At 44.5% G+C, this 16463-nt stretch overlaps 1 protein-coding gene across 1 annotated transcript in view; it reads left to right on the top strand.

Annotated features, from left to right (window-relative positions):
- LOC135099974 (phospholipid-transporting ATPase IF-like) overlaps window positions 1-16463 on the top strand; it is a 21480-nt gene that overhangs the window by 1809 nt on the left and 3208 nt on the right. Inside the window, 21 exon segments of the mRNA XM_064002747.1 lie at window positions 2501-2665; window positions 3041-3193; window positions 3358-3438; window positions 4227-4365; window positions 5014-5095; window positions 8222-8315; window positions 8318-8322; window positions 8817-8941; window positions 9554-9669; window positions 10640-10804; window positions 11919-12100; window positions 12467-12570; window positions 12717-12880; window positions 12982-13071; window positions 13274-13420; window positions 13572-13714; window positions 14001-14154; window positions 14598-14700; window positions 14791-14996; window positions 15390-15576; window positions 16218-16363. Of these exon segments, the coding sequence (XP_063858817.1) occupies window positions 2501-2665; window positions 3041-3193; window positions 3358-3438; window positions 4227-4365; window positions 5014-5095; window positions 8222-8315; window positions 8318-8322; window positions 8817-8941; window positions 9554-9669; window positions 10640-10804; window positions 11919-12100; window positions 12467-12570; window positions 12717-12880; window positions 12982-13071; window positions 13274-13420; window positions 13572-13714; window positions 14001-14154; window positions 14598-14700; window positions 14791-14996; window positions 15390-15576; window positions 16218-16363 (2751 nt within the window).

Raw genomic sequence — 16463 nt, forward strand, 5'->3', positions numbered from 1 at the left:
GACATCACATCAATTAGTTTTAGAGTTTGTGCACACACTCACAGCACTGAGTTCAACAGAAACACACCGGCACGCTTGCTTGATAGCATATATATGATATATATATATATATATATATATATATATATATATATATATATATATATATATATATATATATATATATATATATATATATATATATATATATATATATATATATATATATATATATATATATATATATATATATATATATATGTATATGTACGAGGTGTGTCATTAAAGTTCCAGGACTGGTGCCACACAAGTTTTATTTCACATCCAGGCTACAAACTATAGGTTATCTCCTTCGAAGTAATCCCCCTGGCACCGCATGCACTTGTCCATCCTTCTCTGCCAGGCTTGCATGCACTGCTGGAAGGATTCTTGCGGGATGCTCCTCAGCTCCGTCGTCACGGCCTTTTTGATGTCGTCCGCATCATCAAAACGGGTCCCCTTCATGACCTCCTTGAGCTTGGGGAAGAGGAAGAAGTCGCACGGAGCGAGGTCAGGTGAGTAGGGCGGTTGCTCCAGCACGGCGATGTTCTTCTTGACCAAGAACTCTCTGATGCTCAGGGCATTGTGAGCAGGCGCATTGTCGTGGTGAAGCAGCCACGAGTTGCCCTGCCACAACTCCCGCCTCTTCTCGCGCACTGCACGAAGCAGACGCCGCAGTACTTCTTTGTACACATGTTGGTTGACTGTCTGGCCCTGTGGCAAGAACTCGCAGTGGACGATGCCCCTCACATCGAAGAAAGCGATCAACATGACCTTGAAGCTGGACCTGGACTGCCTTGCTTTCTTCGGCCGTGGCGACGCCGGACTCTTCCATTGAAGGCTCTGGCGTTTGGTCTCCGGGTCGTACTCAAATACCCAGGACTCATCGCCGGTGATGACTCTCCTGAGCAAGTCTGGTTCAGTTTCCAGACGCTCGAGGATGTCCTGACACACCTGCATGCGTCGTCCCTTCTGGTCATCGTTCAGGAGTCTCGGCACCATCTTCGCACAGACTTTCCGCATGCCCAGATCTTCAGTGATAATCTTCCACACGCTGTTGTGGTTCATGCCAAGCTCATCTGCGATCTTTCGAACAGTCAACCGACGATCGTCACGCACCATCTGCTTGACACGCTCAACATTGGCCTCATTCCTGCTCGTTGAGGGTCTTCCACTCCTGGGGTCATCTTCCACGTCCTCCCGGCCCTCTTTGAACCTCTTGCACCACTCAAAAACACGTGAGCGTGACATTGTCTCATCCCCGTACACTTTTTGCAGCATACCCAGTGCTTCTGACGGCGTTTTCCCCAACTGCACCAAAAACTTCAAGTTTGTTCGCTGTTCAGCGCTCATTGTTAAACGACCTGCAACAGAGGACATGATTTTAAAAGCACGTAAGAAAAAGATTAGTGACTGTAGAGGGTTGGGAGCGCAGTTGTATACTCCAGAAGGATTACTTTGAAGGGGAAATATGGTGGTTTGTGGCTTGGGTTTGAAATTCATCTTTTAGGACACCAGTCCTGGAACTTTAATGACACACCTCGTATATATATATATATATATATATATATATATATATATATATATATATATATATATATATATATATATATATATATATATATATATATATATATATATATATATATATATATATATATATATATATATATATATATATATATATATAGGGATATATATATATAAAGGATATTAGATTGTATGTAATAAATTGTTACTTGATAATGACTTGTCAGTGTCAATTTGATAAAAAGACAAGTTATCACATCCTGTCACTAGCAAATGACAATATTATGCAAAAAGAAAAATCCAAGTAACGTTTTTCCTTATTCAGATATATCCTCAGTCATCTGGCATTACTCCGAGACGTCTGGCCTGACTTATCACCAGCACTAAACCACACTATTAATAATCCCTCCCCGACTTTAACTGACTCTACTGGTCACCACACATCATGATACGCTCTCTGTTATTGTGTTACTCTGGAGACACAGAAACGTACTTGAAAGTATGAAACACGCGTATTGTGGAGTACTTGCAAACTGAGGTCAAGCACAAACACTACGAATTGGTGCATTTTTTTTTTACAAGGAATCAAACTACAAATACATTAACACTTTCCCTGAGATTTGACATGGTCTTCCCTAATTATTAACCATTCTGAGATCTTTCTTGCTCCACCGCCATCTCTGAGCATTGTACTAAGTCTATTCTTTTAATTCCATTTCTTTCTTTCTCTCCTTCTTGCCGATGTTTATTAAGGTTTCGTTGTTTATAGTGCCATGAAATCTTGCATATCGCAGTGAAATGGTTTAAACGGAATACTTCAGCGACATTACACCCTAGTACTTACACTGAACCACCAATGAAAGCAGGAGTACTTACCTCTGTCCCTCCTCCTCGCTCTGTCCCGCCGCGCATCTCTCCGTTTTGCTTTGGCTCGTTCGGCGCCCCACCACAGAGCACCATCGACAGCCCTGTTTCCCCGCTGACGAGCATCCTGCCGCTCATATTTGTGGTGAGCGTGACGGCGGTGAAGCAGGGATACGAGGACTGGCTAAGGCACCGCGAGGACAACAAGGTCAACAACGCCCCTGCCACGGTGCTGAGGGACGGCAGGTTTACGGTGAGGACGCGGTGACGGTGGGATGGTTCATGCTAATACTGAATGGAAAACGAGCATATTGGGCTAGACTTTGATGATTACAAGTACAGGGTGACGGTGGGGATGATTTATGTTAATACTGAACGGAAAACAAGCATATTAGACTAGACACTTCTTTAATTTTGGATAACGGCTTTAATTTTACTCAGTAGGGATTGGCACCTTCAACGGGCCTTTTCATTCTGTCTTTTTTTGTAGCCCTTCGCCAGAACTCCCTTTACATTAGAAATAAATGAATAAAGACTATGATATTCAGAGGTGACAAACGAGACAAAGAACAGTTGGTAGGGTCATTCTCGCCCCGGGACTGACCTAAGCTGCACTCGGCGTCCCCAGGGAGTGAGATGGCACCAGATTAGCGTTGGGGACGTGGTGAAGGTGAGCGACGGAGAGGAGTTCCCGTGTGACCTGCTGCTGCTGGCCTCCTCTGACCCAGAGGCCAAGTGTGACGTCATCACTGCCAACCTGGATGGGGAAACTAACCTGAAGGTGAGGTCAGCAAACACACACATACACACGCACACATACGAAATTAAGAAACACACGAACAAACAAACATTCTGCCCAATACATATTCTTGCTAATCCATATTCTACCTAATTCACTCATGAATAAAGATATTATGTCTAATCTCCCGTCTACTCATACTTCAGGTGTTCGTCTGTCCCTCTGAAACACGCGAACTGAAAACCGAGGATCACCTTTGGAGTTTACATGCGACTGTGCAATGCCAGGTGAGTGAAAGTGTTGCCAATAGATAGCCAGGCCAGTGCCACTATTACTCGTATTAGACTGAAAGGTAGCGAAGTGATGTCAGTTCCACAATTAATGCACTGGCTACCTGGGCAATTGCCACTATCAAGTTAACAAGTGGCGAGGTCAGGTGAATGCCAAAGTGAAATCAACAGCTAGCCAGGTCAGTGCCAGTATGAAATTAACAGGTAAAGAAGTCAGGTCAGTGCCAGAATTAAATTTCTAGCTAGTCAGGTCAGTGTCAAAATTAAATAAACAAGTAACGAGGTTAAATCAGCGCCAGAATTAAATATACAGCTAGTCATGTCAGTGACACAATCAAATAAACAGGTAATGAGGTCAGTTCAGTGCCAAAGTTCAATCCCAGCTAGCCAAGTCAATGCCACGAACAAGTATCCAGAAACAGCCATGTCAGAGGCACAATTCTATCATCATGCAGTCAAACAAGCACGAGGACACCTGTTTATCTGCCCCCCCCTCCCCTACCCTCCCACACACACACACACACACACACACACACACACATACTAAAGTAAACTATAGAACTCTCTACCTTTGTAATTCTCCGCAACTACGATTACAATTCTTTCAAGAGGGAAGGAGATCACAAGACAATTTCCTAATTATGGTTAAACATTTTGGCTCTTTAGGGACTGGCAGCTCGGTGGGGCTTTTTATACACATACTGTATATTTTCCCACCCTTGGCCAGTACCCCTCTTGCATAGGAAAAAAAAAAGTAACATTTCCATTGTCTCCCTCCCCGCCAGCTGCCACACGCCAACCTCTACGACTTCAAGGGCAGTCTAGAGATGTACCAGGGCAGCAGCCAGGCCACGATGACACCGCTGGCCACCGAGAACCTGCTGCTGCGGGGCGCCAGGCTCACCAACACGGCCTGGGTGTACGGTAAGTGAGGGAGTGAGGCTGGAATGCAGGATGGATGAGGGAAGAAGGTAGTGAATAAAGGCAAAACGAAAGGAATGAATGAATGAATGAATGAGTGAGTGAGTGAATGAGTGAGTGAGTGAGAAAATAAAGAGTAAGCGAATGAGTATGAATGAATGAGTAGGAATGAATGAGGAAGTGAGGAAATTAGCGAACATACGTATGTGAGTAAATGAGCGAGAGAATCAGTGAGTGAATGAGTGAGTGAGTGAGTGAGTGAGTGAGTGAGTGAGTGAGAGTGGAAACAAATTATTGAGAGAGTGAGCCCTTTTCACGTGTCTGCATATTCTCGTATCGCCTCCTACAACCACGGAGGTACAAAAAGAAGCCATTTATGTATGTATGTATGTAGCATGTATGTATGTATGTATGTATGTATATGTATGTATGTATATATGTATGTATGTATATGTTGCCATTCCTTCACACACGTCCCCACTCCTTCCTTTTCCTGCCCTTCACCTTAATCTCTCTCCTTTCCCGTCACCATTCCTTATCTTTCACCTCCTCTCCCTTCCTTTCTCTTCCTTCCTCACGACCTCTTCCATGCATTAAGAACGCCTCCTCACTAGCTCCTCACCTACCTCCCCTTCACTCTCCCCCTAACAGGTCTCGCCATCTACACGGGACGGGATACTAAAATGGCATTGAACTCTAAGCTGAAGAACAACAAAATCTCCATAATTGACAAGTAAGTGACAAGTGTCGAGGAGGAACGGGCAAAGAGAAAGGGAGAAGGGAGGCGAATGGGATGGAGAAACGAAAGGAATAAAGAGAGATAGGAGGAAAAGGGGAGGAAGAGGGGGATATGGAGCAGGAGAGGGAATATTATGGAAGAATGGATGAAATATTGTGAAGTGCAAGAATATGAGGAAGAAGAAGGGATGGAATGAGGAAGATGAAAGAGAAAAAAGAACGGCTATGCTGTTCATCTTTTTGAGACACACACATCTTAAAAGACCGTCTCACCTTGATAAAAGACTTGAGACACACATTTTTTCTCTATCACCTTACAAAAAACATTACGAGAATACCTTGCATAGATTCACTGCCATGGAGGGACTTGAGCACAACGCCCTATCACCTTTCCTCTAAAAGCCTCCACTCCTCCACTCCAGCAGACTGTGGACACCTCTAACTCATTATACCTTGCCTCTCTTCTACATGAGGTGAAGATAAAAAAGAATGTTCCGTTAAGTGCTGCCCCACAATGCTGAAGACAAGAAGAAAAGGAAAAATGAATGAAAGGGGAGAAATAGAATAAAAAAAAAATTACCTCGTTACTCTCCAGTTAAGAAATGTCAGTTTTCGAGAAGAAGAAAAGGAAGAATAAAGAAAAGAAGGAAATAGAAATAATGTTGCTGTACTTGTCGTCAGTTTGAAGTTACTAACTGATGATTAAGCTAGGAAATGTTTGCTAAGTGGTAACAGAGCTAAGAAATGTCAAAGCTTCCGTTAAGAAGAAAAGTAAAACAGAGAAAAAAGAAAACAGTAAAACCTTTCTTCTCGTCAATTTCGTCAATAAGCTGTGTTAAAATTAAGATATGTCATATTTTCATAACCTTAACAGATGGAAAGGCAGTGAACTGAACAGACGTCTTATCAGCAGCTAAGCACTTCACCTGTGACAAAATTAGGAAATATCATCTTTTCGTAACTTTTAACATATGAAAAGACCGCTTATTGAACAGAAGTCTTTATCAGTAGCTACTTCAACTGTTATAGCATGTTCTTAACTTCCAATACGGATCACATTACCTTTGCCAGTTTTCATTAACTAGGTATAATGTGCTGGAGAGGATTTCTGGTAAACACTTCTTTAGGCTTAAGCGAAGGTGACTGCGATAAGATAAGACACGTAACAATAAGACACCACTGTGTGAATGGGATAGGCTTAAGAAGACGATTGTTGCGACAGACAGGTTTTACAGAGAAGCAGAGTACACTTCTGGGTGAGGGTGATAGAGATGTGTGTGAGATGGGAGACACTTATACACGAAGATGACGAATGCAAACGAGAAAGTGACAAATTTATGCGTAGGCTAAGAGTGACGTACTAATTAATATGTGAAGATGACAGATTTATGCTCCAAGGTGACAAAGATACGCATGAAGGTGAAAAATTCTAAGCAAGGTGACAAAGTTTTATGAATGAAAAGGACAAATTCAAGCATGACGGTAAAGTATGCTGCGAAACATGCAGGAACCGCCTTCTGTATGCTGGGTATAGAATATTTCTGCAGACACATACGCGCGCGCCAAAGAGAGAGAGAGAGAGAGAGAGAGAGAGAGAGAGAGAGAGAGAGAGAGAGAGAGAGAGAGAGAGAGAATAAAGAAAGAAATACAAAAACAAAGAAACAAAGAAATCTAAAAGACAAAAAAAAAAAAACAATCCATTATTCCTCCCCAGCAAAAAATAAATAAATAGATAAATAAATAAATAAATAAATAAATAAATAAAAAAGTGCTGATAACAGTATCACAAACACACAATACACAAGCTTACCCTTGCTTTACACGTATCAGTCATGAGGTACAGGAAGCCCCGATAGTCAAGTTATCTTCAAGGCCAAACACAACATTTATATAAGATCTTATCACTGGCTGACCCTTGACTTGAAGGAAGGAAAACATTACACATGAAAGCAAAGAATGGAAACGTGCATACTCACTGCTAGGGAAAATGTTATCCGTAAGGAGGCAAGAAGTGAAAAGGGACATAGATGGGTAAAAGTCTGTTTAGAGGGACAAGGGAGAGGGATGTGTGTGTGCGGAAAGTTAAGTGAAAGACAGTAAGCATGAAAGCAAGAAATGTAAGGATGTATACCCACTTCTATAGGAAGAATTATAAACAAGATGATCATAATAATAATAATAATAATAATAATAATAATAATAATAATAATAATAATAATAATATGTATAAAGAGTGAAAAAGGAAAAAAAAGTAGAAAGAAGAGGTAGAAAATGAGAGAGAGAGAGAGAGAGAGAGAGAGAGAGAGAGAGAGAGAGAGAGAGAGAGAGAGAGAGAGAGAGAGAGAGAGAGAGAGAGAGCGTAATGCAGTAGTATCATGCTAACATTCCTTTCACTTTCTTCTTTGACCCTCAACACACCACACCCTCTCCACTCCTCTCTCTCTCTCTCTCTCTCTCTCTCTCTCTCTCTCACCTGTAACTAGGCGTTCGCACCTGGTCGTTAATTTATGCATACAAATTATGCAAGTCAATACTTTCTTCATGTCCACAGACACACACACACACACACACACACACACACACACACACACACACACACACACACACACACACACACACACACACACACACACACACACACACACACACACACACACACACACACACACACACACACACACACACACACACACACACACAACGCAATGTTTGTACCTTCAGTTAGATAGAGTTTACAATATTTTGTGGGAGTGAATGTGTGTGTGTGTGTGTGTGTGTGTGTGTGTGTGTGTGTGTGTGTGTGTGTGTGTGTGTGTGTGTGTGTGTGTGTGTGTGTGTGTGTGTGTGTCCAAGCAAATATTTTTTTTTTCTACAGTTTTCTGACGACCACGACAGAAAGAAAAAGAAAGAAGAGAAAAAGAAAGAAAGAAAGAAAGAAAGAAAGAAAGGGTTAAACTTTTCACCTAACGTAAACTGAAGTGGTGTTTAAATAAAATCAATCAGACAATAGATGAGGAAATTCAACAACCTAAACTCTCCCTCTCTCTCTCTCTCTCTCTCTCTCTCTCTCTCTCTCTCTCTCTCTCTCTCTCTCTCTCTCTCTCTCTCTCTGCACTTCCAGGTCGATGAACTACTTCCTGGTGTTCTTCCTGGTGCTCATGGTGGCTGAGATTGTGACGTGCACTGCGCTCAAATATTCCGTCTTCAGCCAGGAGGTCATCAGTGAGTCTCCCTCCCTCTCTTTCCCTCTCTCTCTCAGCAACACACATCTCACGCACATGACCCAGTATAGCAGAACAATCATTTCTCTGTGCATTGTCATTTTGTTTTTTATACACACAGTCATGCGCAGTGTACATACATACGTACGTACGTTCAGTGCATACTATATGCAGGTCATACTTGGAATTGGAAGATCAGAAACATTACGACCTAATATTAGTTTTATTTATGTATATACGTATTATTTTTTTTTATTTATTTAAGTCGAGCATGTGTATGGAAAATTGTAAACACACACACACACACACACACACACACACACACACACACACACACTACCACTACAACAACAAGAACTGCAACTACTGCAATATCAACAAGAATAACAACAACAACAACAACAACAACAACAACAACAACAACAACAACAATTACTACTACTACTACTACTACTACTACTACTACTACTTCACTCATGTCCCCTTCGCCGCCAGACACCATGTGGTACCTGGACTACCCGAAGGAGGTCCCGTCACAGCCCGAGGCGTGTACCAGGACAGTGTTTCCTTCCTCGTCATCTTCAGCTACATCATCCCTGTCTCCCTCTACGTCACCCTCGGTAAGTAGAAGCTCTGGTCGGTAGTTGAGTAATATGTCACACTCACTTAAGAACATAAAATCACCAGAAAATAAAGGAAGCTACAACAAACCGTCAGGCCTACATGTGGCAGTCCCTTCATGAAAAATACCTGCCTATTTTCACTTATCATCCTCATCCATAAGTCTATCTAATCTTCTCCTAAAGTTCCCTAATGACGCAGCACTAACAATCTGATTACTAAGTGTATTCTTCCGTCTACCTTTCTGTTTGAGAACCCATTACTTCCTATCTTTTTTCCTAAATTTAACTCTATCAAGCTTGAACCCATTATTTCTTGCCCTATACTGATTACTGAGGATCTTGCTTGTCTCACCTTTGTCATATCTACTATACCATTTAAAGACCCCTATCTGATATCTTAATCTACGCATTTCTAAGGAATGTAAGTTGAAAAGCTTCAATCTCGTTTCGTAAGGAATATTTTTCATCCCTATCGTCTCTTTAGTCATTCTCCTTTGTATTGATTCTCACCGGCCTATCCCGTCCCTATAGAACTGAGAGAAAATATGACTTAATTCTTCCTCTTTCCCGTTGATCCTGCTTACCCTTTCCCTACCGCCACGTCCCCAGAGATGCAGAAGTTCCTCGCTACTCTCTTCCTTCAATGGGACGAGGAGGTGACTGGCGCGGGGGAGGACGAGGCGCCCAAAGTCAACACTTCTGACCTTAACGAGGAGCTGGGTCAGGTGCGGGCGGTAGAAATGGAGCGAGTGAGAGAGTAAGGGGAGATGAGTACAGCAATGGAGTGAAAGGGAGAGTAGGAAATGTGAGAGGAAAGATAGAGAGGAGAGGGGCGAGTCTGATGAAGGATGCAAGGGAGGACAACGCTGTGACATGTAGGTATTTTAGTCCATCACAGTTTAACTATGACCCCAAGTCGCTATCGTTCATCGTAGGTTTTCGTTACCCATAAACTAAAGAGGAAAACTTAAAGGAGGTGTTTTCTGGCGCTGCAAAGTGTTCGTATAGGGCAGTTTGGTAAGCATCTTTTGTACTAATATCTTTCTGAGCTGTCTATATACGAAACCTGCATGCCTTTCCAGTTCTCTAGTGACGCAAGCTTCGTCAGGCTAAACACTAAGCATTTCTAGTGAAGAATAACTATACAACCTAGTTATTTAGCACGCTATTACATATATAACGTGTTTAAATCTGAACCAGTCACGAGCGATTTGACATGGAAGAGGCGGGAATGAAACTTGTAAGACTCCTTATTTCCATGAGTCTGAGAGAGGAAAGGAGGAAACAGGTGAGGGAAAGTGGTGAGATGATGGGTGTGGCCCAATGACGTGCAGAAACAGGGGAGCGAGACGTGGGGAGAGAGACTGATGAGGTAAGGGAAGGGAAGATGACACGGCAGATGACAGAAGGGGGCTGCTAAAGACAAAAAAGATAAGGAGGCGAAAAGCGGAAAAAAAAAAAAAAAAAAATCGTGTTATATTTACGAGAGAGAGAGAGAGAGAGAGAGAGAGAGAGAGAGAGAGAGAGAGAGAGAGAGAGAGAGAGAGAGAGAGAGAGAGAGAGGGTTCAATAGAAAAATAATAGAAAAAAAACAGAAAAAATGTCTCACTCACTCACTCACACACACACACACACACACACACACACACCTGAACCCTGGCGTCCACTAATCAAGCATCATCTCTACACACACAGGTGGAGTTCCTATTCTCAGACAAGACCGGAACGTTGACGGAGAACATCATGAGTTTCCGGCGGTGTTCTGTGGGCGGCAGGAGCTACATGGACGCCGACGGGAGGCTGCACGCGGCCAGCGCTACCGACGGATGCGCTGCTGGGGAGGCCCTCACACGCTTACCGGTGGGTTCTACGTGGCAAATAATTATCCAAGGAATACAGCTACAGGGTAGAGAGTAGGGATTCTCTACGAGTATCAAACTTCATTTTACGGGTTTTCTGGGATTCCACTACACTTTTCTTTTTTTTTCTTTTATGCAAGAGAAAAGTGACTCTGACCTAGGGCAACAAAAGGAAGTACAAATAAAAAAAAAGGCCAACTGAGGTGCCAGCCTCTAAAGAGAACAGCCACTGACATTAAGTAGTTATTTAGCATTGCGGCCACACACTCTACTGGATCATGGGGATCAAGACATGGCTAACTGGTGCCTAGTCTAGTTGAGCAGTGACCTGAATGCTGGTTTACCACAGATGAGAGGGGAGAGCAAAACAAGTCAAATATTCTTACTTAGGTCAGGCTAGTGGTGCCACTCACGCCTTAACGCGCGGTAGTGATAATCAGAATCTAGCCTAATATTAGCAGCACTCCACCCGCGCGAGAAGTCTGAGTGAGAAGATGAGCAGAGAAGGAGGTAGGCTCCTGCCAGTCATATGTCCTCTGCCAGACGAAACTTATTCTAATTTTGTATTATCTACATGTATACTTACTGGTGATATGCTCTTTGCTGTTTGTGCCATGCCAAACTAAAGGCACCACGAAATGTAACACCCCACCACCATTACACCTAAACAGGCACTGCTTGTTTGGGTCGTTTAGACTCCAATGCGTCTCTAGTCCAGAGTAGGATTTCTTTTTAACGGTTCACATTGTTTTGCTTTTATTTATTGCTGATCTTCTTGTATGGTGTCTATCTATGAGCTTTTCGTTAGTTGATAAGTATGTTATTGTTGTTGATGTTGCTGCTGTATTTGGTGTTATTCTTGTTAATGATAATAATGTTCCCATTGTCTCCGTGATTAACAGGAAAAACTGTATATCGGTTTGCACGTAGAAGCACGAGTAGCATATTAAAGAGTAGCTCATCGAATTAATACATAAAAAAATAATAAAAACCTTTGTAAATACTAGAAAAGTGAAACTGATTACACTCAACTACATAAACTTGCAACAAACGTATACAATTGTTCGTCTGTTATCTCACTCATGTCTCGCCGATTTGTATTCTTACTGCGTCAGGAGGAAGTGGTGACATTCCTGGAGACACTTGCATTGTGCCACACTGTGCGGGTCGTTTTTCCATCCGCTGAAGAAAAGCAGAGCGAAGCCAAGGCGGGAAAATGGCCAGAGCAGCAGAATGTGAACCCTGAATACCACGCCTCCAGCACTGATGAGAAGGCGCTGGTCGAGGCGTGCGCCAGGTGGGTGGAGGAATGTGGTAGATGGTGATATATATATACTCTCTCTCTCTCTCTCTCTCTCTCTCTCTCTCTCTCTCTCTCTCTCTCTCTCTCTCTCTCTCTCTCTTTACGTGTTCGCCGTGCGCTGTCCACATCTCTAGTCTTTTCGTGAGCATTCTGAGATATCAACCGAGATACTAATTTGAAGGTGGCCTTGAGAGACTTGCTTTGGACCGAACTTTTCTTAGGACTCACGAAAATACCAGACTGACATTTTACAGATTGCCAAGATGATCACCAAGGCCTAAGTGGATTGCAATCTGCCTTGACTGTCCTGCCCCTGCACTGTCTTTCCATTTCTTAACTAATTATAGCCCTCGGTGTCAGGTATGGCGTTGTCTTCTTGGGGCAGCGAGAGGACCAGGTGGCAGTGGAGGTGTGTGGCAAAGTCAGGAGGTACACTCGACTGCAGATCCTCGAATTCGACTCAGGTGAGTGCGCTTCACCGGGAGGCACCTGCGCGTGCCATCACACACCGCCTCGCCTTCCAGCGTCTCAGTGCCTCTGTTATGGTGACTACTGACCTCCTCCACCGCTACCAGCCCTGCCGCCTCAGCCGCGTCTCTCTGTGCCGCAGACCGCAAGTGCATGTCGGTGGTGGTGCGCGAGGAGTGGTCGGGACGGCTGTGGCTGCTAACCAAAGGTGCCGAGAGCAGCGTGTTGAGGCGCTGCCGCGTGCAGACCGACAGGGAGCAGCGACACCACGACGCCACGGCGGCCCACATCGACGACTACGCCCTGGTAAGAGAGAGAGAGAGAGAGAGAGAGAGAGAGAGAGAGAGAGAGAGAGAGAGAGAGAGAGAGAGCGTATAATAATAGTTTATGCTCTGCCTCATCAACAGCTGGGTCTCCGCACACTGGCGGTAGGTCGCCGGGAAATCAACGACCAGCAGTACCAATTGTTTGCTACGCAGCTGTTCCAGGCACGGATGGTGAGTGGTCTGGCCGCCCATGAGCCCGCTGATTGTTGGTGAACACAGTTATAACTGTCTGATGCAAATAGACAGTGATCCCGAGGTCCTTGTCATCAGGGTGATCAGTGATGCAAACAATGAAGACACTTGTACGTGCGCAGAAACAGACAACATGGTAGACGCTGTGACCTCGATAGCTCAGGCAGCGCTTCTCCCGCAGATGATGGAAGGGCGCGAGGAGGCGGTGAGGAAAGTGAAGAGTCAGATGGAAGCGGAGCTGACCTTGCTGGGAGCCACTGGGGTAGAGGATCTGCTTCAGGAGGGCGTCCAGGAAACCCTTGAGTCCCTGCGGGTGGCAGGCATCAAGGTGGGTTAGGGGAAGCTAGTGGAAGCAAGAGATCTTGAATCATGAGAGTAGAGAGGCTGGCAGGGGAACATAAATACAAGGGAAGCATGGGACTCGATGCACAGCTGCACGACCACAGTGAACACGTGGACACGGGGATCTCCCGTCGCAGGTGTGGGTGCTGACTGGCGACAAGGTGGAGACAGCGGTCAACATCGCCTACTCGTGCGGTCACTTCAAGAAGTTCATGACGGTGCTATCCCTGACTGGCCTGCAGGACGCGGAACACGCCGCCGCCAGGCTGCAGCAGTGCACGTGAGTGAAGTGATGTAAGCCCAAGGTCTGTTTAATTACGTGGAAGTAGGGACGCACCAAGATGTTCTTCATATAGTCCTTGGAATGATAAATGACAAATGATACCTGATCCACCATTCTGCATGGATAATTCTGCCTTCTTGGCTTCTCTACAATCCTTCCTTCACTTCCTCCTCCAAAAATGTGTTCCTTTCCTTTGTCCCATATCGAGGATACTCCTTATAACCTTCAAGGAATCAGTGCCTCACCCACTCCCTCTCCCATTCCTCACTCAACTCTCGCGCAGGCAGGAGGCTCGCGGCGAGAGCTCCTATGGGCTGGTGGTGGACGGGACATCGTTGCTCATCCTTCTCCGTGTCATGGCAAAGGATTTTTACGAGCTGTGCCGCGTGTGTCAGGCCGTGGTGTGCTGCAGGATGTCCCCGCACCAGAAGGCGGAGGTGAGGGACAGGCGGCGCTGTTGTGTTCCTTGGTTTTATGAGTGTGTTTCTGAAATGGCAGCTGGAGGAGGCTGAAGTAATGAATAAATTATTAGAACTTTATATAAGAAAAGAACAGGATAAAAGTAGGAAAGATTTTAATGTAATGGGTAAGAAGATGTGCAATGCCACACATATAACATAAAATAACTAAAGTATAAATAAGACAGCTAGTGCAAAAGAACACGAAAAAAGATCATGAATGACTGAAAGAAAAACTTAAACATTCTTAGGAACAGTTCATAATCATAAGTGAAATGTTATCATCAATGAGTTTTGCATATTAATTATAAATAGGTATCAACAATTACCTCTATATTCTTTACTTATTTCTTTTTTTTATCTGATGGCGATGGTGATGGTCTTGTTGCTGGTGGTGATGGTGGTGGTGGTGATAACAAAAGACGGTGAAGCTGGTCAAGAACTCGAAAGACTCTCCGCGCTGCGCTGCTGTGGGCGACGGAGCTAATGACGTGTCCATGATCCAAGAAGCTCACTTAGGAATAGGTATGTCTCTCTCTCTCTCTCTCTCTCTCTCTCTCTCTCTCTCTCTCTCTCTCTCTCTCTCTCTCTCTCTCTAGCGTCTGACTTCTGCAGGTGTGATGGGGAGGGAGGGGCGGCAGGCGGTGCGGTGTTCAGACGTCGGCCTCGCCAAGTTCAAGTTCCTGCAGAAAGTTCTCTTCGTGCACGGCCACTGGAACTACGTCAGGATGGCCAACTTCGTCAACTCCTCCTTCTACAAGAACATTGCCTTTAACACTCCCATGGTGTTCTACTCGGCGTGGAGTGCTTACTCAACACAAGTGCGTGAAGAGTGCGTGAGTGGGTGTACGTGAATACCATACTCACTCATCCACTCACCTCCCCTACCCAACACACACACACACACACACACACACACACACACACACACACGAAATGTCTCATAAATCATTCACTCCTCTCATACCTGGCACAATCTTATCACTTCTGTCCCCATTTCAATGCAACCATTCACCGTCTTTCCAGTCCCCCCGGCATCTCTTTACTCATCCAGCTGATTTCCATATCCTACCCTCACCAAAGCCACATCCTTATCACTGCCATGATTTCCTCCTTCCCTCTCAAAATCCTCGGGTCAAGTCTTCAATATTCCTCTAAACCTTCCCATCTCTTTCCTAACGTTCTCCTTAATCCACATTCTCCTTCCAAAACAGAGCGTCTACGAAGGTTTCATCCTGACGATGTTCAACATTACTTGCACGACGCTTCCCACGCTGGTTTATGGACTTTTTGAACAGGACATTCCGGCGGACTTTCTCCTCTCGCGGCCGCACCTCTACCAGCGCCTCACACGCAACGCTCTGCTCGCGTGGACGGTGTTCCTGAAGTGGAATCTGTTCGGTGAGAAGCGAAAGGGGGAGAGTGGGCATGATAATAATGGGCCCGTATTCAGAAGCCTTTTGCTCTCTCACCACGACTATTTTCAAAGACCACAAAGATGATTAGTCGGGTTCTCCAGAGTGTTTCTTCTGTTAATTCTATATAAATATCGTTAATATGTCACCAGAACCATGAAGACACCCTTAAAACCCGTGTAAAGTAAAGCCTTTTGAAAGTAGTCGAGGTGCAGCCAGAACTGTTTCAGAATATGGTCCTTAGCCTTTTTTTGTCTTGTCTCTGTGTTCATCTCTCATTCACTGATTATGAGGAGAGCATACATCTCTCTTCCAACCAGTCTAGATACGTGGAAGTCAGACTTGCTTCATGACACTGAGAGAAAGTGTCATTTCCCTCATGTGGACTCGTCATAAAAGAGAAAATGGGCATCATGAAAGAGATTGTACAAAGCAAGAAGTTGTGGAAGAAAACGTTTTCAAATAAGGAGAAACTGCATAAATATTTGCTTAGCTACGTTCTCAAGTCATTTCCTCTTGACGTGTAACTGGAAATCACGGGAAAACCTCAGCGTCCTAGACAAGCACTTGCTGCATACCCTCACCCGTTCAAAGCGCAGAGTAACCATCCGTCTGGTCCCGGCGCAGGGCTGTGGCACGCGGTGGTCATGTACTTCGGGCTGATGCTGGCCTGCCAAGACGACACCTGCGGCCTTCCCGATGGACAGACCCCTGACCTGTACTTGTTTGGGATGGCGCTGGGGACACTGTGCACCTTCGTCGTGAACTTCAAGGTCAGAGAGAGAGAGAGAGAGAGAGAGAGAGAGAGAGAGAGAGAGAGAGATTGGTTATTTTATTGTCATTGCTAAATTACAGGACAAAGAGAGAGAGAGA

The sequence above is a fragment of the Scylla paramamosain genome, chromosome 4 (assembly GCF_035594125.1).
Source record: "Scylla paramamosain isolate STU-SP2022 chromosome 4, ASM3559412v1, whole genome shotgun sequence".
Taxonomy (NCBI): Eukaryota; Metazoa; Arthropoda; class Malacostraca; order Decapoda; family Portunidae; genus Scylla; species Scylla paramamosain.